Here is a 20770-nt window from a genome sequence, read left to right on the forward strand (position 1 = left end):
CCTCTTTTGAACCCATGGAAAATCAGTTCTCCTTCCTTCCTGCTCCCTGCTTTCACTCCTTCCTCTGCCCCAGGCTCACCCCACTCCAGATCCCCTTTCCTTGTGCCTCCAGACCTCTCCCTGTGTCCCAAGCTGGACATCCTGGCTGGAAGCCCCACAGCACCTCCTGCCTCGCCCGTGGGGCCCTTCCCAGAGCACTGACCATCATTCCAGAGCATTATTTATCACTCCTCCCATCTGAGAGCACTTCCAAAATAGTGACAGCGCTGCTCAGGCTCAACAGAGATTTTTCTAACCCAACACTACAGATCCCAACAAACATGAACCCAGTCCAGAAATCCTTCTGGCAGCCCCAGCTGTCCCCCTGGGCTGTCCCTTGGCCATGGCTGCTTTGTGTGAGCAAAACCAGGCTGCAAAACTCAACAGGGCTTGAGCTGAGCTCCAATGAGAATCTGACAAAACTGTCTGGTTTCAAGTGATTAAAACACAAATAAAAATATAATTGTGCCTCTCAGGGGATGTTGTTGTGACCCTCCTCTCCTCGTGAGGAGGAAGAGCTGCTGGATTATTCAAAATGAAATATTTCACAGATCTATTTCTGCTCAGCTCCAGCTCTCTGATCCACATGGTTTGTGGCTCCAGGTCTTTTTTCCTGGAATATTTGGAATTCCTCCTCAAGCCCAGCAGCCTTCCAGCACCTAAAGGGCCCTGAGAGAGCTGGAGAGGGACTTGTACAAGGGCATGGAATGACAGGATGAGGGAAAATGGATTTAAACTGAAAGAATGCAGGGCTAGATGGGATTTTAGGAAGGAATTCCTCCCTGGGAGGGTGGGGAGGGACTGGGATGGAATTCCCAGAGCAGCTGTGGCTGCCCCTGCATCCCTGGCAGTGCCCAAGGCCAGGCTGGACAGGGCTGGGAGCAGCCTGGGACAGTGGAAGGTGTCCCTGCCATGGCAGGGGTGGGATGGGATGAATTTTAAGGTCCCTTCCAGCTTAAACCATTCCATGATTCTGGAGCTGCAGCCACAGTTTTATCCCTAACCCAGTGCCTTGTTTGGATGGAAAATCCCTGTGTCTTAAAGAGCTTTTTGCTCCTGAGGCTCCTCCACGAGCTCGTTATCACAACCTAATCTCTCGCCACAGAAACAATAAAAACCCTTCAGAACTGAAAAAACACTTGTGGAATTTTGATTTTGCTCAGTCCAGGGCTTCCTGTGATTTCAGCCACTTTTAGCACCTCCTGCCTCAGAGGGTAAAACTGCATCTCCTGGTGTTTCAGATGCTCCTGGAATGCAGCACTGCTCCCCTTTCTCTGACCCAATTTCCCAGTTACCTTCTCTTTTCTTTTAAAAGAAAATAAAGTGGCTCAAGTGTGTCCAAAGCAGCAAGTCCTGCCCAGCTCTATTCCCCAGAGCTGGGCTCAGTCCATTCTTGTTTCAGCTTTCTCCTGTACCAAATTTTCACTCCAGTGCATGTTTCACATCCTCTGCTCTCCCACTGAGGATATCCTTCAATTTTCCTTCTTTGCCTTGGACCACATGGAATTCAGGCATCAATCAGATCCTTGAAAAATCACATGTGCACATTTGGGCTGGGCTTTTTTTAAATTGTATTTCCTGTTCCAAGTTGGCTTCACAAGAAAAACCCAAAATAACCTTCACTCTGTGTATTTTGTCCCAAAAATTTAGCTTTTAAAAGTGCTGTCCCCCAAATATTTCACCTTGCTGGTGGAGAGGAGAAGCTGGAACAATGCAGATTTTTCCTGAATTAAAGATTTTGGAGCTCTCACGTTGCTCTCAAGTGAAGCTGTGGGAGAAGAACTGGTTATGGAACATGACAGGGCTGATTTATGATGAAAAATGTGATCTTGATGAGGAAAATGACCTCAGATAATTCAGTGGAAACGCCACCAGCATGGGAATATCAAACCAGCACGGGAATATCAAACCAGCACGTGGAAAATGAGCAGGAAAATCCCAGTGGCATCCTGGTGCTCCCTGATCTCTTTCCAACGTGGTGATTTTTACATGAGGTCACCATTTTTACATGAGATCACATCTGTGCTGCTGTGCCAGAACCTTTCTGGGATCAAAGGTTTTCCCTGGAATCACCACAGACAGGAGTTGCCCAAATCCCAGTGAATTTACAAAAAGCTGGGAAGTCTTTGGGAGCTGTCCCCTAAAAATGGCACGAGCAGATTCCAAACCCAGCATGGCCAGGAATTTCCAGCTGAAAGCAGCAGGAATTCCAGCAGGAATTCCAGGAGGAATTCCAGGCAGGGAGGCAGGAGCCAGGCAGCCTTGGATGGGTAAAGAACACAGACCAGGGCAACCAAACCAACACACAAAGATCCTTCAGGAGCCAAATTTTTCCTGGAGCAACTCAAGAAAAAAGATGCCAAAGACCCTCCTGAGGGAGAAACCAAGCCCTGATTAAACATATGGATGAATATTGTAAATAAAATGTAGGAGTGGAGGAAATCTGAGGTTGACCTGAAAAGAGCAGCTCAGAAAGGTCAAAGAACGGGATAAAAATGAAGGGTTTATTCAAGCCCATTCTCAGGGCAGTTCTAGATAATCCTAAGAGCAGAAAATCAAATTTTTACCTGTTTTTTTACAGGAAAAACAACTCCAGCATCAAAATAATTCTAAACCAACTTGAAAATTTGAATACAGAACAAAACAGACACACAGAATAAAATGCTGGAGTCCCAAAAAATCTGGGCAAAACCAAAGAACTGGTTTCTGTCAACTCAAAAAACTCTGTCAAATCTCAAACTCAAAGGTTCCTGCTGCCTGCCAGCACTAAGTCCAACCCCAAAAACAAACCCTGGGCTTTTTCTTTGGAAATCATCCCCAAAACCTCTTATATCCATAAATATCTATTTAAGTGTTACATATTTCCAGGATTTCCTAATGGAGGAGCATCATTTTTATTGATCACTGACAAGGGCTGGGCTGAACTTGATGGTTTGAGTGCTTAGAAAATGTTTGTATTCCGAAACATCCCAGCCAGAATCACCTCCCTTGCTGAGGAATGTGAATTCCTTGGGAATTCCAGGATCCCACTCTGTGCAAATCTCCAGCTCATTTAATTAATTGTCAAACTTTGCTCAGGGAGACAAAATATTTCTGTTTAATTTAGCAGCATAGAGTCCTGACACCAAATATTCCCTCAAATTCTCCTTTGAATTCCATGCAGCACCTGTCTATTGGTCAGAAAAAACAGTGGGAATTGTTGCTCCCAATTTTTTCCTTTCAAAGGAGCAATTCTGCCAACAATTCTCCTCTTTGTTACACTCAGACCTTCGCACTGCCCACAACTGCAGAGACGAGGGAAAAGTTGAATTTTAAAGCAATTTTCTCTAGGAATAGGTCACAAAATGCCAGGAGTGTTGCTGTTTTCCTGGGATTTTCATTCCAGCTGCACACAGCCGAGCAGGGCACACACCTGAGCCCACCTGCATCCCAGCTCCAAGGAGAAAATTGAGCACAGACTCCTGAACACGAGCCTGGAAGGGCTGATTGCTGCCAGGATACTCTGGAGCAGATAATGTCAGATCAGCCATAAAATTTAATGGAGCATGGAGCCAAACACATCCCAGGCAGCTGCTCCCAAAGCCCTCCTCCTTTTTTTAGGATGATTCTGAAGCCAACTGGGTTTTTAATTATTTTTTAACACTGAAAATAATTTTTACTTTCATTTTTCCTCTCACAGAATATTTAATTCTGATCTATTTGAGGCTGGATATTGAAAAATAAATTACCTTTGTGGTTTTGCTACCATATTTCCCTACTTTTACTGATGCCCAGAGAAGTTGTGGATGTTCCTTCCTTAGAAGTGTCCAAGGCCAGGTTGGAAAAATCTGGGATAATGGAAAGTGTCCCTGCCCATGGCAGGGGTGGGACTCGATCTTTAAACCCCCTCATCCCAAACCATTCCAGGATTCCATGATATTGCAATTTTTTTTCCCCCTGAAACAAATAACTTTCAAAATTAGAGGGGAAAAAAAGGAAGTCTGGGAATTTTTGTAGCTTTTGCTTTTTGCACTCTGCTGGGTCAAAAGGAACCCAGTGATTTTTAGTTCATTCAAACATTTTGTACCAATTTCTGCTTTAATCATCATTACAGGCAAAATGCAAACAGATGACAAAGCCATTTATCATTTTAATAAAATGTTTGCCTTGACACAGAAAACACCATCCCTCACAAAATCAACATTTGGAATTCATCTGGCATTTGAATGAATTCAGAAAAAATTCACAAGGAATGGCACTTCTTGTACTGACAGCAAGGTCTGCCTAATGAAGCCCAGCCCAATGGCTCAAGAATGTGACTTTTAAAGTCCTTTTCTTCAGCATCAGTGTTTGGAAATGTTTGGATTAAGGCTGATAGATGCCATAGATGCAGAATCATTGAGAAAATCAACTTCTGATTTATGTTTTCCCATCAAAGCAAAACAGATTGAAAGAGATCTTATTCACTTCCAGGGAATTATTTAAATATTATTGATTTTCTTTATGAATTTACTTCCCTTTTTTACACTTATGCATTACTCCAGAGTTAAAAGGATTTGAGTTTTTCATTAGAGGAAATTCTGAAGAGATAAATCCACAGATTTCCCTGGAAATGTCAATAATTTAAGGAGTGAAAACAAGGAATGTCAAAATCTCAGTATTGACAAAGTCTGGGAAGTTGGATCCCACTGTTGCAATTTGCTAATTGATATTTATCTGAGATAGGAGGCTGAAAGGAAAACCCTTCCTATTTGATATTTCAGGCAAGGGAAAAAACAACCTAACAAGAAATACTTACAAAACAATCTGGCTGAGCCTGATTAATGGAACAGGAAATAAGATTAAAACTGTTAAAAACATGGAATGTTCACTCTGGAAAGCTCTGGCTCTGGAGGGCTGTCATTCCTTTTTCATTATCCAACTGTCATCAGTGAGACCAAGTTCTGCTCTTCTAAAGATCAGGGACAGAGGCTGAAAGAAATCAACTTTGACAGCAGACTCCAAATGGATTCCACTGGCTTCCCATTAAAACGAACAAGGCATTACTCAACACATGGAAAATGAAAGGGTTTTATTTGTTCCATAAAATAACCCCACCTTGAATAAAAGAATCTTAACCTTTGAAAAGACTTCAAAGCAAAGCCTCTACATTAAATCTTCACAATGGAGCATCTCGAATGAAGACTTTTAGAACTGAAGGACCTTGAGAAATGTTCTGTAAAATGATATTTTCCAAAAGAACAGGAGAAAGTCAGGCCTTGACCTGAACTCAAAGACCAAAAATCTCCCAACACAGTCCTAATAATTTAGGGGATTCCTAACAATTTCTAGGACTTTTCCTACAATCTCAGCATTTTCCCCTCCCAGCTCTCACACCCACTGCCTTTGGTGCATCCCAAACCCCACACAAACAGTGCAGGACAGGCTGGGCTGGATTTCAGACAATCCCAGGATGGGTTGGGTTGGAAGGGACTTTAAAATCCACGTTGGTCCCACCCCTGCCACGGCAGGGACACCTTCCACCATGCCAGGCTGCTCCAACCCCCATCCAGCCTGGCCTTGGCACTGCCAGGGATCCAGGGGCAGCCACAGCTGCTCTGGGCACTGTGCCAGGGCCTGCCCACCCTCACAGGGAAGGATTTATCCCAAATATCCCATCTAAGCTGTCCTTCTTTTAGTTTGAAGCCATTCCCTGTGTCCTGCCACCCTGTCCCCTGTCCAGATTCCCCTGGCACCTCTCCTGTGCCATGGCTGTGGGACGGGTCCCTCATGGGCAGTGCCACCTCTCCCACAACAGTCCCCTGGAAATTCAACACCCCCAACACTTCCTCCTGCTGAACTCACTCGTGCTGCTTAGCACAAACATTTAGCAACATTCCAGAGTGACAGATTTCAGGAATAAAAATAGTTATTAAAATTAAAAAAAAAAAAAAATTAAATGAAAAGGCAATTTTTCAAAGAGATTCATTCAGTCAGGCCTGGTGGGAGCCCAGAGTTTGTATCAAAGGCAAAGTGGCTGAAGCAGCTCTGCTTTTGCTTCCAGCCCGGGCAGGATCTGCTAGCTCTGAGTGGATAATTGATGGAGCAGGAGCCAATTAATCCCAGCAGACTGGGAACCAAACAGAACAAGTTCAGCATTCCAAAATTTCACTCCACAAGAGGAATTCTGGTCACAGAACACCAAAGAAATGGCTACAGAGGATGGTTTTCCAAGCAGGCTTTCCAAACGTTCCTCCCCGAATAAAGGAAATCTATCCCAACTAATTAAAACAGCAGCTGAGAGCAGGAATTAAAACTGGGCTGCTGAGGGGGGATTTTAATGTCTAAATCAAGGAGCAGCTCCTTTCTCCAAATTCCCTCCTCATTCCTTCCGAAAACAACTGAGGATCATCTTTAAGCATCTTAAAGTGCTCATCTGGTAGGGTTTTATTTAATAGATGTGCAAACCTAATCCCAAATTCAGGATCTTGGATCATCCTTCTTCAGTTTATCAGAATTCTGTAGATAACAGTTATTTATTGCTCAGCTAGTTTGAAATATTTGAAGGATTCTGGAAAGTTGGCCTGGAAATGGAGTTGAACTACGTGAAGGATTAAATCTCTGAACACAAACAAAAGTCAATCAACTGTCAAATTTCACTGTATTTAACACTGCCCTGTTAAAAATCTCTGTAAATCACACAGGTCTGCTTTGAAAAAGAGAAACTGATCCTTCAGCTGGGGTTGATTTTTTTTAAGGGATGGTTTGGTGCCTGAAGTTGGCAAAAATGCACTTTTTTAACAGAGAGAAGATGAAAAAGAGGAGTCATTTCCCATTTTTAGTCAGCACACATTCCCAAAGCTGTGACCACCCCAAAATGCCATTTAACCCTGCCACACAAAATGTGGGAGCCCTGAACTCCCCTGTGGGGCTTCCTGGAGTGGGAATTTCCCCTGAGCTCCTTTTCTCCAGGTTAAAAATCCCCAAATCCCACCTGGCTTGGGATTGGGATATGAGCAGTGATTCCCAAGCAGAGAACTCTCCTGACACCCCAAATATTCCAAATAAATGAGACTGGAGCACAGGGATGGGATAAGGGAAATGTGGAGCACCAGGACAGGGCTGGCATCACGTGATGAGAAAAATCATAAATGAAGAGCAGGAAAAAAAAATAAACAAAACAAAAAAGAAATGATTTCTCCAGATGAGCCCTGATAGCTTTGTGAGCACTGCCAGCCTACAAGCAGAGATTTTTATTAGCAACAGCTCTAATAAGAGGCAGCTTAGACCTCTGCCTCCTATCAAGGTGCAGAAAATGATTTTTCCTTATATTTAAAAGATTATCACTTCCTATCTCATCTCTTCTTATTAAGTTTACAGCAATATTAAAACAAGATTTGGGTGAATAAAGAACATAATATACTCCAAAATAGAGAAGGTATTCTTTGGAGCATTATAAATGCTCCTGTCTGCTTGAATGGAATTTTAATGGAACAAACCCACTTTCTCTGAGGAGAAAAATCAAAAAACAGGCAGAAAATATTCTCCTTGTCCAAAGGCTTCATTAAAAAATCTTGTTTTACAAGCACAGATCACTTGGAACTGAGGGACTATCAAAGAACTGCCTGTAACAGATTAACAAATCACCTCTGGTCATTCTTCCCAGCAGCCAGAAAATGGAAAAAAGTCATTGAGGGGGGAGAAAAGAAATTCCTGTTTGATATCAAATGAAAATGAAAGCAGATTTTGGTGGTTCTCTGCGCATTTTGCTGCCTTTGATCAGAAAGGCAAAGAGAAAGGAGAGGTTTGTGAGGTGAGAGAGGGACTTGGGACTGGGAGCTGGAAAAGCTGCTGCCATAAAGAGAAATCCTGGGAATGCTGCAGGGAGAGCTCGGCTCCAGCCCAGCCTCTGCCCCCAACGGAGCCGTTCTGCCATGGAGCAAAAACGGCATTTTAATGTAACCCCCGGGCTCTGAAACTGCAGAAATGGCTCTTCCCATCAAATTCCTGAAGGTTTTCCTTATTTTCTGTTTGGTTGGGTGTCACTGCAGGTCTGGCCTTTGGGATGGAGTACAGGAATTCTATCATTTATCTTTAAATTATTAATAATAATTACAATAGAATGAAATATAATTCAATAAAAAATGAATAACAATCAAATAATAAAATTACTAAAATAATAATGATTATAATAATGGTTTAAATGGTAAATGAAATAAATAATAATAATAGTAGTAGTAATAATAACAGTAATAATAGCAATAATAGCAATAATAATAGCGATAATAATAGCTGCTATTATTATTATTCTTGTTATTATTATTGTTATTATTATTGTTGTTATTATTATTGTTGTTGTTGTTATTATTATTATTATTATTATTATTATTATTATTATTATTATTATTATTATTATTATTATTAATTAATGGGCCCAATTTGTTTCAGTTGTGGAGCTCACTTTTTATCCTTCTGGGCACTATTTTATTCTGTTTTAAGCTTCCAAATTAAGTGCAAGCTTTCTCCAAACCCATCCTAAATCCTGCAGTGAAAGTACAAATTAATCAGGCATAAATCTGTGTTACATGTACATATAAATATTTTATTATACTTAGTTTAAAGCCAGATTTAACAGAAATATTCCTGTTTTCCTTACAACATTCATTTTCCTGGAGATATTTTGGATGACACTGATCACAAAGTCAGAGAATTTTCCCTCAAGCCTTTTGTAATCCTAAATTTTAGGACTGCTTTAAAAGAAAATTTCTCCATTTTCATTTGCTAAAATACTACTTCACCTAAAAATTAAGTTTTGAGAACTAAACAGGGTGAGTTTTGTGTTTTGGATTAATTACTCTGAGGGACAAAATGAGGAGAAGCTCTATGAACACCAAGTTAAAAATTTATGCACAAAAATCCTCAAGAAAACCCCAAAAATCTTGCCTGTAAAATGCTTCTATTTATGTATAATTAAATATTTAAACACTTTTCTTTATCCATAAATAGAGTTTCCATAAATACCCTGGGATTTCACAGGGAGTTTGCACAAAGCACAATTGTTCCCAAACTATTCTTTTCCTTTTTGCTCCTAAAACCAGGAGCAAATTTAGGACAATTTATTACAATTCCCGAAGAATTATCAGTTAAAAAGAATTTATTTTTTTTTTCCAAAGCAATCAAGGAGTTTTTAAGCTCCAGCTGAGCTGCACTGAGTTTTTAATTGAATTTTTTCTTGTAACAAGCATTTCTCCATGTGTGTTATTCCAGGAGCTGGAACTGGGAAAACCTTTTGGAATTCCACAGCAGCAGCAGGAGCACAGAATTTGCACAGCTCAATTCTCCCCCTCCAAATTCCCTCTCATTCCTTCAGAAAACAACTCAGCATCATCTTAATGCTACTGCCCTCTGCTGCTCCTGGGCTGGGCAGAGGGAAAAAATCCCTCCCTTGCATTCATTTGTGACTGAGCAACTCAAATAAAGGATTGCAGTGTATTTAAATCGAGAATATTCCAATTAAATGGATTATGTACAAATTAAATTTGTATGTAATCTGTGCAAATTAAATTTGTGCAAGTTAAGAATTGCATTAGAAGGTTCTTGTCTTATTTTTGGATAATTTAAATAGCCATATTTTAATAATATTTTAATATCTGGAAAAGAAGTCTCTGAGAATATTTACCCATCCTGGTAAATGAAATAAAGGTTAATTTTGAGAGATTTAAATTACTTCAAGGGAGTGCCAATGGATCCCTGCTCCAGACTGGAATAAAAACATGGGAATAAACAGGACTGGGAGTGGAAAACTTTGAATTAAAAAATTAACATTAACAACATTTAACATTGTTAAAAATTGACATTGATTGCTGGGATAACACATTCAGTTTGGGGTTCTATGTGGAGTTTTAGGATAATAGATTCCATTTTGGGTAATATTGTATTATTGAAGTCATCAGAGGCAAAATGCAGGGCCAGAAAATGCAATTCCTGCTCCATCCAAGAGCAGAAGTGTGGGATGGGATGGGATGGGATGGGATGGGATGGGATGGGGTGGGGTGGGGTGGAATGGGGTGGGGTGGGGTGGGATCCCCTCCCTCTCTCCAGAGCACCCCTTTGATTCCAGGCTCACCTGGGACACACTTGTGTCCACAATTCAGAAAATCCCAACTTTTTTTTTTTTGCAAAATAGATGGCAGAAGCAATCCTGCAGATTTATCTCTTCCAAAAGCTCTTTGCACTCTCTGGCTTTTTCCTGCCAGCCCCATCCTGGATTTTCCTGCTTTTTCCCACTCCCCTACAGTGAATTAAATGCTGCAATTGTCCCCAGTTTTTCATTCCTGAGCAGAACAAATCGTTGGCTCTCCTTGAACACACACAATCCTATTTTAGGTTTTAAAGGACATCAACTTTTCCATTTAAGAACCAGGCAATAATTAAAGACCATTTCCCTGGTGCCACTTAATTAATCCCTAAATTGGAGAAACACTGGCAGTGAGGGTCTATAACATGGAATGGCTAAAACACAGAATTAAGGAGTGGGAAACTCCTGGAATTGTCCTGTTTTTTATATCCCAGGTGTATCCCTGCCTGAGACACAGGACACACTGAACATCTCCTGGGATGATCAAAACCCCAAGGAAAAAAAGGATGGAGGTGGGGAAAGAAGCAGGGCAGGTAATCAGAGGAGACAAAAGTGAAAATTTCTGGTAATTCCTAAGGATAAAATGCAAAGATAAAAATAAGAAATTCCCACTTTTCTGAGGTTTCAAGGCTCAGCTAATGTAAAGCTTTAATTATTTTTGCAGTTTGGGGTTTTTATTAAACGTGCACTGAAATCTGAGACTTCCAGCTAATAGAACACATGTGGAGGTAGACAGAGCTCCTCTGGAATGATTTCATTCATTCCATGCACAGGGATGCCAGAAAAACAAAATCTGAGCTCAGAGCAACCACCAGGACACAGAAGGCAGGATGGAGGAAAGCACAATCAGCAAAACTCTGCAGAAAAGCCAAGATTTGGTACCTGAGCACCTGAACCTTGGAGATTTCCCTGCTAACATCTCATCAAGGTTTGTGCTCTTTTCTGCCTCAGCTCCCAGGAACCTCCCAGGTTCCTGCTCTGTGAATTTTTCACTTGGAACTGGGATGGAGAAGATGCAGCACCAAACCTCACCTGCACAGGAGAACTCCCAGGCCCTGCTCTGTGCCCAGAAAATCCTGGAAAACAGCAATTTTTTGGGGAAATATTTTGTGGGAAATAGTCACAGGGAGCATTCAGCAGCCAGGCCCAGATTCAGTCTTCAGTGAGGATATATTTATTATTCAGCCACAGAAACCCCACATTATTCCTGATTCTCCATATTCCTGATTTATCCAAATTAGGCTTCAAAAGATGCAGGAAAAAGCCTGGAAAATACCGGACAGGTGGGAAAACTGCAGGAGTTTCTTGGAGGAGTGACTGGAAACTGCTGCTTTGTGCTGCATTTCCCTGCCCTCACCCCACTCCTGGTGCCAAGGAAAAGGGATCAGTTCCACTGCCAGCCTTAAACCACCAGCAGGGTTTAGCTGAGCTGGTTTAACTCCTCCTGTTGGGCAGCTTTGGGGGCTCACAGGTCCCACACAGCAGCCCCAGAGCTCTCCTCTGCTCACACCCCTCCAGGGCTTCAGCTGCTGTTGAAGCTTTCAGTAATTAATGCCAAAAATCCCCAAAATATCTGCTTGCTCCTGGTTTTATTCCACTAAAAACACCAATTTCCCAGCCAGTACTTCTGGAGGAGCTGAGGGCTCCTGGGAATGCTCCTGGTGATGCTCAAGGCACTGAAGTTCCTTCACACCAAAACACAGCTGAGTGAGTGAGGAAAAAGCAAAAACCCAGCACATCATCCTTTGTTCTAACCAAAGTTTAAAAGCAGAGCTCAGAGCACAGATAGGTAAAAATTCCCTAAAACCTGGATGTCAAAATGATTTCCCATCCACAGGTGTACAGCCAACAACCACTGAGGCAGGAGAGAGGTTATCCCAAATCTGAGTGATAATGCAGACAGAAAACATCATTGAAATCCCAAAAAAGATCATTAATCATTAACTTTTTTGGGATTTAAATCATCTCACATCCATGACACAGCCCTGTGAATGCACAGACACGTGGACACACAAATTTCTACAAGAATAGAAAATGCAAGGGGAAAATAATGCTGTGAGGTATTAATTACAAATAAATTCAATTTAATCTACGTGCCACACTCAGAGAGATACAAAACCACCCAGTGTTAAGGTGTAATTTGGACAGCAATATTTCAGAGAAGGAAAAAACCCAATAAATACCAAAATAACATCTCAAAAAATCACCTTCCCAAGATTCACTTCTGCAAAAGCACCTCTGATGCAGCCCTGAGCAAAGAACATTTCCAGGATTTATTTTCTTGTTGGAATCCAAATACTGCCAAGTTCAGAGTGCTGGGGGCTCCTGTGAGCCCCAAACCCTGCTGAGGGCAGAGCCTCCATCCCAGCAGGACCCCAAATGTCTCCCAGTTTATTCAGATTCACCAGGAACCAAACAATTCCTCACACCCTGATTCAGTAATTATCAGAATGGACCTAAAAATTCCTTAAATATTTGCTTGCTCCTGTTTTTTAATCCGCTAAAAATAACCATAACTAAAAATCCACTAAAAAATAACCATAACTAAAATATTTCCCAGCAAGGGAAACCCTGCTGAGGGCAGAGCCTCCATCCCAGCAGGACCCCAAATGTCTCCCAGTTTATTCAGATTCACCAGGAACCAAACAATTCCTGCTGAATCTCACTTGCTTTGTTGACTGAAACTTTAATTCCATTCAAATATCTGCAAAACTCAGTTTTAAAAGAGATATACCAACACAAAACATAATAATAATAATCACACTCTGATTCATGAGGCCTGGAAGCTTCTTACAGGAGGATTTTTGTGCTCTGTTTTAGCAGAATTTTACATTTTAAGTGTGTCTGAGATCAAATGTGAGCTGCTCTGGGAATCCTGAGCTCCGTTCCATGGTCAGTGACTCCTCAGCCAAGGAAAAGCTGCTTTTCCTCACCTGCTGTTTGCAGGAACACCTCATAAAACCTCTCATCAACAAGAACAAGAGCAGATCTGCTTCCCTCAGGACAGCCATGCCGTGGAAAAGGATAAAATGTAAATAAAAAGAGTAATTGCTCAATAAATGTTGGGTTCCTGGGGACTGGGGAGAGCAGACAGGAACACCCTGGGCACTCTGTCCTCAACCAGCTCCTCCTTGCCCCAAGGAGGGAGAAAACAGAGGGGAAAAACATCCTGCAGGACTGCTGAACCAAGCTGAGCCAAATATGAAATATTCCCATCAGCTTTTATCCTTTTCCATGCTATTTCTTTCACCAGAGCAGGTTTGGCTCTTTAGAACAGGCACTAAAAATGGGGATTATCCCAATCTACATCAAGGAGCAAGGAAAATGCTGCTGGAAGCCAGTGCTGCTCCTACCTGCCCGTCCTGCCCCACGTGCACTTGGTGGATCTGCAGGTTTCCCTGGAAAAGGAGAGAAGGGACAATCAGCACGAGTTTGGGATTGCAAAAAGGGCAGAAAAATCTGTTTAATGTGAAGGAAATCTGTGAATTTAGGAATTCTGCTGAAGGTTCTTTAGGCAATCCAGCTCCACTCAGCCTCAACAGCAAGGACTTTTCCTACCCAGCATATTTTGCTTTTGGAAGTTACTGGATAATCTGGTTTTATGCAAAATTTTTCTGAGGTAAAACTTCTGGTTTTCCTTCTTTATATAAACCTGCAAATTGAAATCCAGCCCTATCCCAGATTTAGCAATCTAACACTTTTACAGGGTTGCAGAGCTATTTACTATTTGCTTTTTATTTATCCTCATTTCATACTGAAAACCAACACAGTTCTATTACAGGGATTACATCCATAATAATAATAATAATAAAAAAATCTCAATAAATCAAAGTATTTTAAGGTCCCAAGTCCAATCAGGAAATCTTTATGACATGAAGTTTTCATTCACATGCTCACAGATGTCTTTCCAAAAGTACACTTGGATTAAGGAAAGGCAGCTTCCCAAAAGAGCCTCGCAGTGAAACAGCACATTCTGGAGGACAAAATCCCCTTTTTTGTGCAGTTTCTCCTGCTGGCAGCTCCTCTCTCACTTGTGTACATTGTCATCAATTTAAAACCAGATGTTTTCATCTGTCAGGGACAAATGCAGCCTTTGAAAGTCCCCCAGACAAGAAGAGCCAAAGGATCCAGGCTGTGCTGGAACCTCAGGATCCAGTCCAGCAATCTCTGCTGAATCATCAGTTTTTAGTGGTTCTTTACCCAAAAACTCCCTCCGTTTTATGGCAGCACCACACTTTAGAGCCAGGATATTTTAATCCTTTCTTCTCCCTCTCAAGGCCTGACAGGCCCTTCAAAGGACAAGCCTTTAGCTATAATATTTATAGAATTTTTATGATAATATTTATTCTCCAGTAGCTGCCTGTGTTAACAATATTCCTTCACAAAGTGGTTTTATGAGCTGTGATTTGGGTTCTTTGGACAGGGATTAAACCAAGCCAGGCAGATCCACTTCCCAGCGAGGGAAAAACCCTGACAGGGAGATGGGACAGATTCAAATTTTTGCCTGTATTAATGTTTAACCTGATTTTTCTATTCCTTCTGCATTTAAACAAAGTGCATGAGAAATCCAAGAGCAGTTTTAGCAGTCAGGAGATTTTTAAAATAACCAACAACTGCAGCAAATACACAGGGAAATCCACCTGGATTTGGGAACTGAGCCAAAATTGGAGGGTTTAGGATTGAATTAATCCGTTTCCAGCTATCCATATCCATTTATCCATCCCATTCCCCTGGACTATTTTTCGGGACAAAAATTAAGAAGTGCAAATACTGCAGTGCCAGATAAACTGGTCAGGAATGGAGGGTAAATGCATCCCGGAATATTTCTTTATTAGATGGTGGCTGAAGGTTTCTCCAAGTCTTGTTTAACCACTGAAGGCCCTGAGTGTTCTGATCACATTTAGTTCATCAACCTAAACAGGATAATTTCATTTTTTAGCACTGCAAGCACCTGGTTTCCTATTAAACTCTGTCAGTACTGAATTTCCAAAGATCATAAGGCTTATACAACAATTAACACACACTGAGCTGTTTTGGCTGGTGAAGGAGGGGAAAATAAAACAAAATAATAATAATAAAATACATATTAATAATAATAATGAAAAAAGTACCCCCCAAGACCCCAGAGAGAAGCAGCAGGCTCTAAAGCACATTTTCTGCTGGTTCCAGCCCATTTCTCATCTCCCCTCAGCTCTCAGGGTTCCCAGGAGCCCCCAGGCTTTGCTCACCTCGCTGTCCTGCGTGATCTGGACCTGCTCCCCCTGGGGCACCTGGGCTATGTGGAGATGGCCCTGTGGGATCCACAACAAAGAAAACACCAAGGAGCATCAGAGGAAAATCACAGCTCCAGGAAGCAGCTCCTGCCTTGCAGGCAGCAGAGTTTCATGGAGGGAAGTGAAACATTCAATGAAACCATTGGGGAGCTTTAAAAACACAAAGTGCACCTGAGCTGCCCCAGCTCTGGATGGAAATAAAGCAGAGGGACTTGGACCAAAGACTGGTTCATGTCCACTTCAGGGGAAGGAAAACAGGCATCATCATCATCACCACCATCATCATCATATACCAATAATAACAATAACAACAATAATCTAAAAAGTGTATTTTTCTATTGCCTTTTTGACTGGCACACCAAGCCTGGGGTTGACTTGCCTTGTTGACTGAAACATTAATTCAATTTAAATATCTGGAAAACTCAGTTTTAGAACAGATACACCAACAATAAATATCTCCAAGAGCGAGGTTTCCAATCTCATTTTCCAGCTATTTTTCCTCGTTCACTGGAGCACAGACCACGCCAAGGACTCTCAGCTGCTGGGATCTGGCAGGAAACCATTAATTTGAGCAATTCCCCTGATTGATGTTGGTGACAATCTGCCCTGATGGTTTTTATCCTGTAATATTTGGAATTGCTGCCCATTCCCACCACTCTCCTGGTGCCATTTGCTGCCAGCAAGGAGAAGAGTGGCTGGAATTCCTCGTGCATCCTGCCCAGCCACTGTGATTTACCTGAGGGGAGATTGGATTCTAAATAACCTCCTGCAGGTTTTATAAAGCTTTGTGTTCATTTTAATATGCCTGCATGAGATGAAAGATAATCATTTGGAATTCTGTCAAAGGCCCCTCTGATTTTATAACACAAGAACAATTGCCTGTGATTTTCAAAGACACACAGATCCCTCTATTTCCAACAGTTTCATTTCCTTTGGAAGGAAACTGCCTATTTATAGGGAGAAAAACCACACTGAAAGTGTCCCTCTGACAATAGGGGCTGCAGAGAAAATTAGAGCACTGCCCAGCCCAGGGGGAGATTAAAATCACTTTGCCTCCTTCACATCAAACTCTCAGTGCTCCCAGGAAAAAGATGGAATGCTTAGAAGATCCATTTATAGCAGGTTTTTCCCTGGATTCCACAATTTGGAGGATAATTAATATGTCCAGGTCTTTTAATGAGGCAAGTTTTTATCCCTTCCATCTATAAACAATCTGTTTCTATTAAAGTCACATATTTCTTGTCATTTTCTTTGCTATCTTGTCTTTCAAGACTTTTTTCAGTCACCAGTTAAATCTCACCCACAGATCCATAGGAAAATCCACTTTTAAAATCTAAATGTGATTCAAAGACAAAGAAATTCCCAGGATAATACTGAAAAGTTATGGCAAAATGAAGTGGAAAAGGAAGATTTCCACCCAGTTCCTGCACAAAGAGAATTATTTCACTGAGGACACTTCTTAAAAAGAATTTGAATTTCAAACAATCCTTGTAGTGCCCTGTGGGACACAGGAATTAAAGTGAAGGTGTTTTTTTTCAGAGTACACTAAAAGCACAGATAAAAACCATCAGGCCTGAGTGGTGGTGGGAGTGTCAGGCTTAAAAAATGTCAATATTTAGAACTTTCACTGATAGACACACACATCAACAAACACACATGGGAAGGACTCAGCTCCCAGATGTTCAAAAGTGCCTGAGAGTGCAGTTTTCTAGAAAAACAAATAAATAAATGTGATTTTGTTGTGGAATCACACCAGAACTACCTCTGAAGCATAATTCACTACACAAACACAGCCAGGAAAAGGCTGATAATTCTCAATATAATAACCAAAGTGCACTGATTGTGCGAGGAAATGCTGCATGGCATTTTTTTGTCAAATAACTCAATTGATGATTTTTTTCCATAAGCCTGCAGCTGGAGCAGGCCGTGCTCTGGAGCAGAGTAGGAAAGGTGAGCACATACTACTTGCACTTGTCCATCCTCTCCGATCTGGTGGATCTGGACCTGCTGGGCGTTGGCCAGGGCGTAGTGCAGGGCCTGGGGCTGGTTCTGCTGCAGCTCGCTGGAGGCTGACACCGAGCTCTGCGAGCCCTCTGCAACAAAGACACCAAAATCGGATTGATTTCATGATAAAAGTGCTCCTCAAACCCCACGGCAGTCAAAGCCACGGGCACAGGCATCCAGCATTCCTGCTCCTGTGCGTGGCGGATGTTTGCTCAACCCCACAGAATTCCAAAGGCTGGCACAGCTCCTGTGTGGTGTTTGTGAGGGTCCCAGGACCAGGGAAGAGATGAATCTCACTCCATGTTCTCAGAAGATTCTCTGAGAATATTATATTATATTATATTATATTATATTATATTATATATTGTAGTATAGTATATTAGAGTATATAGTATATCATAGTATATTATATTACATTATGATATATTATATTATATTACATTACATTATATTACATTACATTATATTACATTACATTATATTACATTACATTATATTACATTACATTATATTACATTACATTATATTACATTACATTATATTATAGTATATTATAGTATAACATATCATATTATAGTAAATGATATACTAAAACTACACTGAACTCTAGAGAAAAGGATACATCAGAAGGTTTAATGAATGATAGTAGTATATCATATTATATTACAGTATATTGTAGTATATCCTATCACAGTATATCATATCATAGTGCAGTGTAACATATCATATTATAGTATATTATGGTATAACATATCATATTATAGTATATGATATACTAAAACTACACTAAACTCTAGAGAAAAGGATACATCAGAAGGTTTAACAGGAATGAATGATAAAAACCTGTGACTGACTCAGAGAGTCCAACACAGCTGGCTGTGATTGGTCATTAAGTAAATTTAGATGGTCATTAAGTAAAATTAATTCTCATGGAACCAATGAAAGATGCACCTGTTGGTAAACAGCCTCCAGACCACCTTCCAAAGCAGCAAACACAGGGGAAGAGGATCAGATCATTAATATTTACATTTTTCTCTGAGGATTTGAAGAAATCCTGGTGAAGGGATTTTTCAGAAAATATCACAGTGACACGCCTGCTTAAAAAAAAAAGCACTTTTGGAGATCTAAATCCCAGATTCTGCAGCTGGAAAAGTCCCATCAGAAACAAACCACGGAGCTTTCCTGAGGAATTCAATGATTTTTGGTCACCTGAGAACAATTTCTGCCACCAACACCTCAAGGACACGTTTAAAAACCCATCCTGTCTCTCATGGGAAATGAAATTATTGTGAAAAATAAAATTATTGTGAGAAATGAAATCGATATTATAATTATTTGTAATTATACCATAACTAATAAAAATTTATATGTTGATATTTAATTATTACACTATTTCATTCTTATTTATTGATCATTATTATTTGTTATGCTAATTTATTGTTATTAATGCTATAAGTAATTATAAATTAGTCATAATTTATCATTATAAATAAAGGGAATCTCCCAATTGTTTTCCAAGGTCCATCCCCTACAGTTCATACTGACACACGTGAGGTGTGGAATTGTATTTTTGAACCTCAAAATGACAGGTGGATTTCTTGATTTATTAAATTTGAACAGAACTCACACTGCAGAGTGGAAATGCCCCTGAAAAGGGAACGTTAAACATAAAAAATGGGAGTTATCTTCATGTAACAGGGACAAAAACCACCAGGAAAACCTCAGTGGGATTTCCAGAGGGTAAAAACTTGTAATGGACACATCATAGATCCAGTTTGAGGTTTTCCAGCTGCAGGGAAAGGATTCTTCTAAACAGAAGAGGCAAAAGGCAAGTAAAAATGACAGAAACCATTAATTGTTAATATCTCCACTAAATACTCCAAGATTTATTCTGCAAACACACTGTTAGTTCTGCAGGAATGAGCTTTATTCACTCAAATATTTTAATGGGAATGTTCTTTATTAAAGTCAGCCATTTAAGGGGTTTTTTTTCCTCCTGTCTGGAAATGTTTGGGCACAAAGATAATTTTGAGGTTTAGGTCTGAGCATGGGAACTGGGAACTCCAAACCACCAAGTTAATATTTATTTATTTGTTGAAAAGTTGGGTTGGTTGACAATTCAGGCAGCTCTGCTTCTGTGAAGGAGCTGGAACACAGAATTCCAGCCAGAAATTTCCACAGGAACCAAGGCAAACACAACAAATCCACATTTTTTCTGCCTGTTGGGCACACCTTAAATCCCTCCCGTCTCAGCAGGTAACTGCAGAGCTTTTCTAATTCCTGAAATGCAGCCTTGGTGCTCCCTGTGCAATTCCAGCTTTTCCTGCTCTGGTGCAAGGTGGAATTTGCTGCACGGAATTCCAGGTGGGATTGAGGAATCCCAACTGGCTGAGAAGTGCTGAATATTGCAGAAAAACTGCCCAAACCAAATAAAAATGGCATTTTTAACCAAATAAATGATAAATGGAGTTTATCAACCAAATAAAATGGGATTTTTCTAACTGGGAACCATTGGATTTGTCATGGCCACTGGAAGAAATGGATATCCTGCAAAAAATCCTCACCTGAGCCTCTTTCAGTTTTTCACCCATTTCTATTAATTTATTCCTAATACTTGATGCCATTCCCTTTTTTTTTAAAAAATCCTCACCTGAGCCTCTGTCTTTCAGTTTTTCACCCATTTCTATTAATTTATTCCTAATACTTGATGCCATTCACTTTTTTTTTTTTTTTTTTTAATTTACAAATAGCATTTTGTTGGTATGACTGAGAAAATCCACTGCTATCATCTGCTCCTTCAGGGCTCCCAGCAGCATCCCTCAGGATTTTGAAGGAGAAATTCTCTCAGGATTTTGAGGAACAATTTTCCCTCAGGATTTTGTGGGACACATTCCCTCAGGATTTTGAGGGACAAATTGTCTCAGGATTTTGAAGGATAAATTCCCTCAGGATTTTGAGGAACAGTTTTCCCTCAGGATTTTGTGGGACACATTCCCTCAGGATTTTGAGGGACAAATGCCCCCAGGATTCTGAGGGACAAATTCCCTCAGGGTTTAGTCTTTCCTTGGTGTTTCCCAGTTCTTCCCTATGGAATTCAACTGAGCTAATTACAATTTATCTTCAACCAAACCACAGTGTGCAAATACAGAATCCTTCATTTATAATATTTATTTTCTGATTAAGTTATGTGATAAAAGATTATCAAAGAAATAAAACCTGCAGTAGAGAAATATATTTTTATATATATTTATGACATTCACATATTGAAATGCATTTTTAACTGTAAGGCCCAAAAGTCTTGATTTTTAAATTACTTTTGGCTTCAGAGGACAGAAAGTATTGTGCTTTTTGGAGGTGC

General features: G+C 40.6%; 1 protein-coding gene across 2 annotated transcripts in view; it reads right to left on the reverse strand.

Annotated features, from left to right (window-relative positions):
• The window catches only part of LOC120496276 (BTG3 associated nuclear protein), a 101181-nt gene that overhangs the window by 36592 nt on the left and 43819 nt on the right, over positions 1-20770 (reverse strand). Inside the window, exons 8-10 of one of the 2 annotated variants that reach the window (XM_039696562.1) lie at positions 17371-17501; positions 15364-15435; positions 13489-13533 (exon numbers count right to left, since the gene is read on the reverse strand). In XM_039696562.1, the coding sequence (XP_039552496.1) occupies positions 13489-13533; positions 15364-15435; positions 17371-17501 (248 nt within the window). The remainder of the gene's footprint in view (positions 1-13488; positions 13534-15363; positions 15436-17370; positions 17502-20770) is intronic. The other variant, XM_039696563.1, reaches the window with a different exon arrangement.

The sequence above is a fragment of the Passer montanus genome, unplaced genomic scaffold (genome assembly GCF_014805655.1).
Source record: "Passer montanus isolate IOZ18808 unplaced genomic scaffold, ASM1480565v1 scaffold98, whole genome shotgun sequence".
In the NCBI taxonomy this organism is placed as follows: domain Eukaryota; kingdom Metazoa; phylum Chordata; class Aves; order Passeriformes; family Passeridae; genus Passer; species Passer montanus.